Source organism: Oncorhynchus nerka, linkage group LG13, assembly GCF_034236695.1.
Source record: "Oncorhynchus nerka isolate Pitt River linkage group LG13, Oner_Uvic_2.0, whole genome shotgun sequence".
NCBI lineage: Eukaryota > Metazoa > Chordata > Actinopteri > Salmoniformes > Salmonidae > Oncorhynchus > Oncorhynchus nerka.
Genome location: NC_088408.1, coordinates 94,483,191 through 94,490,687, shown reverse-complemented (window position 1 = coordinate 94,490,687; position 7,497 = coordinate 94,483,191). Strand labels below are relative to the sequence as shown.

General features: G+C 42.4%; 1 protein-coding gene across 1 annotated transcript; it reads right to left on the bottom strand.

Annotated features, from left to right (window-relative positions):
- Positions 1–272: 272 nt before the first annotated feature.
- Positions 273–2,618, bottom strand: LOC135574748 (perforin-1-like). Its single transcript, XM_065026859.1, has 3 exons — positions 2,558–2,618; positions 1,947–2,147; positions 273–1,408 (listed from the first exon to the last, which is right to left on the bottom strand). Exons 2-3 carry the CDS (start codon positions 2,103–2,105, stop codon positions 1,148–1,150), a joined length of 420 nt encoding a protein of 139 aa, XP_064882931.1. The 5' UTR covers positions 2,106–2,147; positions 2,558–2,618; the 3' UTR covers positions 273–1,147.
- Positions 2,619–7,497: the final 4,879 nt, after the last annotated feature.

Here is a 7,497-nt window from a genome sequence, read left to right as displayed (position 1 = left end):
AGAAATCCATGTCAGAGGATAGGGGTTAGATGGGGGCCGGATGTTGTTGTTGGTAAGAGCAGGCATACTCTCTAGTTGAGGGTGTAAGGAATCAATAATATGTATAAAACCCTAGATGACTACAATTGGCCGCTGTTTGGAAGCCACTGCGCAGCCATTCAACTCCTTCACCATTCAACTCCTTCACCATTCAACTCCTTCACCATTCAACTCCTTCACCATTCAACTCCTTCACCATTCAACTCCTTCACCATTGTAAAAACAATTTGGGATTATATAGAAATACATTTATTGTTGTCAACATTTGTTTTTGCCAAGTATAATCTATTATATATGCCTTAATGCATACTTTTAAAGTATAATAAAGTAGCGTTTTTAGAGAGTACCAATGTTACTGTCCCCACTACAACAAAGAAAGACTTAAATACATGTAATTTTGTCCGTGACATCCTATGGAGGGCTGCTCTTTATGAGGAGAACCGATATGGCGGCGGCTGGCTTCAATAAGGTTTGATTTGATTTGATTTGGAATGAGAAAGCAATGTAACAGATGAGGGGTCAGACAATGGAGGAGGAGGTCTAGCTACTCTAGCTGAGTATTGTTGGATTACAGTAGTTGATGGAGGGGCTCTATGCTAGGCTAGGTGCTCTAGGGTGTAGGGTAGGACTAATACATGGTCTACTATAGAGGCTCTAGGGTGTAGGAGTAGTACAGGGTCTACTGTAAGAGCTCTAGGGTGTAGGACTAGTACAGGGTCTATTGTAGAGGCTCTAGGGTGTAGGACTAGTACAGGGTCTACTGTAGAGGCTCTAGGGTATAGGAGTAGTACAGGGTATACTGTAGGGGATCTAGGGTGTAGGAGTAGTACAGGGTCTACTCTAGAGGCTCTAGGGTGTAGGAGTAGTACAGGGTCTACTGTAGGGGCTCTAGGGTGTAGGACTAGTACAGGGTCTACTGTAGAGGCTCTAGGGTGTAGGACTAGTACAGGGTCTACTGTAGAGGCTCTAGGGTATAGGAGTAGTACAGGGTCTACTGTAGGGGATCTAGGGTGTAGGAGTAGTACAGGGTCTACTCTAGAGGCTCTAGGGTGTAGGAGTAGTACAGGGTCTACTGTAGAGGCTCTAGGGTGTAGGAGTAGTACAGGGTCTACTGTAGAGGCTCTAGGGTGTAGGAGTAGTTCAGGATCCCGCCTGTCTTCAGGAAACATTTATGTTGCCAAGTTCCAATCTTGATGGAGCGCTCGCAGGTCCCCAGCAGGTTGTCGAAGAAAATGTCGCTGTCGTACACCTCCAACCTCAAGATGTTGTTCTCACGGGCGTTGAGGAAGCTGAACTCATCCTTCCAGCTGGGGTCGTGGTTGTTGTTCTTCACCTCTGTCCTCCCGAGAAAGCCGTGCGCTCTGAACACCTGGATAATAATGAGAATGGGTTGGGAGTGATCAGTGTGATCAGCCAAGGAGAGCAGATCAGGAGAGCAGATGACCAGCAGAGAGCAGATCAGGAGAGCATTGTCTCTTTCTTCAAACTTTGGATTTAATTAAATTAATGACACACGATTTGGTTCAGGACTCCAGCCCTGCAGGTGGCAGTAAATTACATATATAAGCTTTGTGAAAATTGACTACTTAAAAATGGAGATGGCTTTAATGGCGCTGCCCATGCTCAGATACAAAGACGAGTCCTCTAACTAACTCTATGAATTCTGATATTAATGCTGAAAATGATCCTAATATTTTTGTACCTTTATTTAACTAGGCAAGTCAGTTAAGAATAAATTCTTATTTACAATGACAAACCCTCCTCTGACCCGGACGACGCTGGGCCAATAGTACGCCGCCCAATGAGACTCCCAATCACGGCCGGTTGTCTTGCCCGGGATCGAATAATCCTAACATCACACATCAGCTATCATGGTGGACAGGTGACTCAGGTGAGGAGAGATTTACCTCGACGTAGGCATCAGGGGTCCCTAGCAGGCTGCTCTGCAGGTCAGTGGCATGGAGGTTGAACACCTTGAGGACCATAGGTTCCTCTGCTGCATAGATCTGGACCACAGTCAGAACACACACCACCAGCAGGCACCACGGGAGAGAGGAGGAGGACATGTCTCTCAGTCTGATAGGGCTTGATCCGTGGAGAGAAGACAACTAGAGAGAGAGGGGGATAGGGAGATGAAAGGAGAAAATATAAGCACATCACCTGTTTCCCTAAGAGCATGTCACAGAGCATGAAGAGCAAGAAAAGAGACATTAAAATACATACATAATTAGAAGATAGAAGGAACAGGATATATCAGGACAATACCCACTGGTCACAGTTCAAAGTCTACTTCTGATTTACATTTGGTTGTCGTTGGATTTAGGTTACATTGATTACTTTTTGCAAATTCAGAATTCCACGTTGATTCAAAGTCATCACATAGATTTTTGTATTTTTGTGGAAACAATGTTTATTCAACCAGTTTTTGCCCAGTGAGTTCTATACATAATGTCCATTTTCAAATATAATACATTATAAAGTAAACTCTCGTTACATGACTCCCAAAAGGTCATAATACCTGTGTTCTGTAGAGTCTGGAGACGAGTCTGTCTGTCTTAGGGGAAACAACCACTTCTGGGTTTTCCTATGCCCTCTCACTGTTTATAAAGACCTCACCTGTGCATCCACAATATACCCTCAACATACTCAAACAGATTCTTTGTCCCAAATGACACCCTATTCCCTACATAGTGCTCTACTTTTGACCAGGGCCCTATAGATCCTGGTCAAAAGTAGTGCACCATCTAGGCCAGGGTGTCATTTGGGACACAGTGGGCCAATGGAGACAGGTGGCCTGTTCTCAGTGATGCCTCAACCAATGAGATAGCACTCTGTTGCTAAACAACAGCAACACCTACAAGTATTATTAACCTCTCTGATGCTGATGAATGAAGGCCAGGCTTTTGAATTAACACTTTGTGGGCTAGTTTTCTGGACACAAATTAAACTTGGTCCTGGACTACAAAGAAAAGCCCTTTCAACAGGGATTCTACATTAAGTGTGCTTTTAAGTTCAGCACTAGGCTTAATCTGGGTCATCAGACCTCAATGCTCATAAAGAGAAATCCATGAAAATTCAAATTCATAATCACTGACATATTAAGATAAAAAGTAAACACTTTACGCGATGAAATAAATATCCAGACTGAGACCATAACACTGAGATGCAGCTTTCTTTATTGATGCCATCGTCATATCAGATGAGTGATCCAATATTCAGTAGGGACAAGGTCCCAGGGAGCATTTGGCATATGATCAGTTATTGGGGTTAGTTCATTAACAAATGCACTTAAATATGACAGACATTGTGATAGGGGTGAGTACATAGTATGTGCGTCTCTTAGGTCAAGAGGGTGTTTGGAATGAGCGTGGGGTCAAAGGTCAGCGTCGTGTAACGGTTGAGGTCCTTGCTGGTCAGGGGCATAAAACAAATCACATTTAATAAAGCACATTGCATGCATGTCGTTGTATATGCGGGTCTAAGGGGGAAAAAAATGGCTTTTCAAATCTGATTCCATGAAATGCAATGTCATTTTACATGACTGGAGACGTTACAAGAACGTTTTTTAATAGCACACAAATGACCAAAATGGCTACTCCGACGTCGACATACTGAGATGAGTTAAACAAATGACGCGGTCTTTAAATGCAACCCTGTAGCATAGGCCAATGAAAAGTATGGATGCACAGATTGTATGAGGAGGAAATGATACCTCCAATTGCTCTTAAATACAAGTAAAACTAAATGCATGCTCTTCAACCGATCGCTACCTGCACCTACCCGCCTGTCCAACATCACTACTCTGGACGGCTCTGACTTAGAATACGTGGACAACTACAAATACTTAGGTGTCTGGTTAGACTGTAAACTCTCCTTCCAGACCCATATCAAACATCTCCAATCCAAAGTTAAATCTAGAATTGGCTTCCTATTTCGCAACAAAGCATCCTTCACTCATGCTGCCAAACATACCCTTGTAAAATTGACCATCCTACCAATCCTCGACTTTGGCGATGTCATTTACAAAATAGCCTCCAATACCCTACTCAACAAATTGGATGCAGTCTATCACAGTGCTATCCGTTTTGTCACCAAAGCCCCATATACTACCCACCATTGCGACCTGTACGCTCTCGTTGGCTGGCCCTCGCTTCATACTCGTCGCCAAACCCACTGGCTCCATGTCATCTACAAGACCCTGCTAGGTAAAGTCCCCCTTATCTCAGCTCGCTGGTCACCATAGCATCTCCCACCTGTAGCACACGCTCCAGCAGGTATATCTCTCTAGTCACCCCCAAAACCAATTCTTTCTTTGGCCGCCTCTCCTTCCAGTTCTCTGCTGCCAATGACTGGAACGAACTACAAAAATCTCTTAAATTGGAAACACTTATCTCCCTCACTAGCTTTAAGCACCAACTGTCAGAGCATCTTACAGATTACTGCACCTGTACATAGCCCACCTATAATTTAGCCCAAACAACTACCTCTTTCCCAACTGTATTTAATTTATTTATTTATTTTGCTCCTTTGCACCCCATTATTTTTATTTCTACTTTGCACATTCTTCCATTGCAATACTACCATTCCAGTGTTTTACTTGCTATATTGTATTTACTTTGCCACCATGGCCTTTTTTGCCTTTTACCTCCCTTCTCACCTAATTTGCTCACATTGTATATAGACTTTTTTTAAAAAAATTTTTTTTTTACTGTATTATTGACTGTATGTTTGTTTTACTCCATGTGTAACTCTGTGTCGTTGTATGTGTCGAACTGCTTTGCTTTATCTTGGCCAGGTCGCAATTGTAAATGAGAACTTGTTCTCAACTTGCCTACCTGGTTAAATAAAGGTGAAATAAATAAATACTTCACCAACTTTCCAGTGGCACCCAGTCATCCTGTAATGGGTGCGTGTTGGTGGCAGGGAAGTCAGGCGCAGGAGAGTGAACTTGGTATAAACAGAGCAGTTTAATAAATGCTAAAAAACTCAGAAAACCAATATATACAAAAATAATATAAACGGGTACAAAACCCATCGCACTCCAGAACATGACTTGAGTAAAACATTCAACAAACAATCACCGACAAACACATGAGGGTTAAATACACAACATGTACAGATACATTGACAAACACATGAGGGGAAACAGAGGGTTAAATACACAACATGTACAGATACATTGACAAACACATGAGGGTTAAATACACAACATGTACAGATACATTGACAAACACATGAGGGGAAACAGAGGGTTAAATACACAACATGTACAGATACATTGACAAACACATGAGGGGAAACAGAGGGTTAAATACACAACATTGACAAAACATGAGGGTTAAATACACAACATGTACAGATACATTGACAAACACATGAGGGGAAACAGAGGGTTAAATATACAAACATGTACAGATACATTGACAAACACATGTTAAATACACAACATGTACAGATACATTGACAACATTGACAAACACATGAGATACATTGGGAAACAGAGGGTTAAATACACAACATGTACAGATACATTGACAAACACATGAGGGGAAACAGAGGGTTAAATGACAAACACATGAGGGGAAACAGAGGGTTAAATACACAACATGTACAGATACATTGACAAACACATGAGGGGAAACAGAGGGTTAAATACACAACATTGACAGAAACAGACATTGACAACACACATTGACAAACACATGAGGGGAAACAGAGGGTTAAATACAACATACACATTGACAAACACATTGATGGGGAAACAGGTGTGAAGGAAGACAAGACAAAACCAATGGAAAATGAAAAATGGATCAGCGAAGGCTAGAAGGCCGGTTACGTCGACCGCCCGAACAAGGAGAGGGGCCAACTTCAGCGGAAGTCGTGACACATCCAAACTGTTTTTTCCCCGCAATTGCATTTTTTATATTATGAAAGGCCTTTTAGCTGCTGACTGCTGTTCATTGACAGACACATTGACAGACACATTGACAGACACATTGACAGACACATTGACAGCCATATTGACAGACACATTGACAGACACTTTGACAGCCACATTGACAGACACATCGACAGACACATCGACAGCCACATCGACGGACACATTGACAGACACATTGACAGACACATTGACAGCCACATTGACGGACACTTTGACGGACACTTTGACGGACACATTGACGGACACATTGACAGACACATCGACAGCCACATCGACAGCCACATTGACAGACACATCGACAGACACATTGACAGACACTTTGACAGCCACATTGACAGACAATTTGACAGCCACATTGACAGCCACATTGACAGACACATTGACAGACACATTGACAGCCACATTGACAGCCACTTTGACAGCCACATTGACAGCCACATTGACAGACACATCGACAGCCACATTGACAGACACATCGACAGCCACATTGACAGACACATCGAAAGCCACATTGACAGACACATTGACAGACACATTGACAGCCATATTGACAGACACATTGACAGACACTTTGACAGCCACATTGACAGACACATCGACAGACACATCGACAGCCACATTGACAGACACAACTCAACAGTCAGCTGTTCGATATTTGCCCCATGGGCTGCCCAATTGTGGGATTCCCGACAGTAGGCCTATATGTGCTATGGCTAAATGATGCTCTCTGGTGAAGTATTTTCAATGATTTAATTTATTTCTGTACAGACAGGAGCAATTAGGCCTTTATCATTTAACAAATGTATTTGACTTGATCTGCAGCACTTACAGTTTATTGTGGCTATGTTTTCATCCCCAAGGCCAAATAATCAACACTTCTTGTTATTCAAAAATAAAGGAGGACCAAGGCACTCTTCATATAATTAATTACAATGCCTTTATTAGTATGGCATGTTCAATAGAAACAAAAACGCAGGCCCTTTTTTCGGCTGCATGGTCTTCGTCAGGGAGGACAACAAAAAACTGCGCGTTTCGGCTGCATGGTCTTCGTCAGGGAGGACAACAATAAACAACGCGTTTCGGCTGCATGGTCTTCGTCAGGGAGGACAACAATAAACGACGCGTTTCGGCTGCATGGTCTTCGTCAGGGAGGACAACAAAAACTTAGCTAACATTTTCCCAGGCTTTATGGTGTCAGTGGTAGAGGAATTCTAAATTCCTTTAATGTTTTAATTGCCAAAACCAATTAGCACTCATTTCTAAATCATTTAATGAGTTGTAAGTTCATTAATTATGCATGAAGTAGATCGAGACCAGTCTTAAAAGCCAGGTTAAAGAGCGTTTAATTCCAGAGAGTACTGACCCAAAATACAAAGAACATTACATTTTAAAGAAAGAAGACATAAAATGACATCATCAGTTACACCCCCTCTCTCCGATTCTCACAAGAACCCATTGTTTTAGGAATGGAACATTTTCCCAGGCATTTCTTATCTGTCTGAAAAGCCACAGCATCC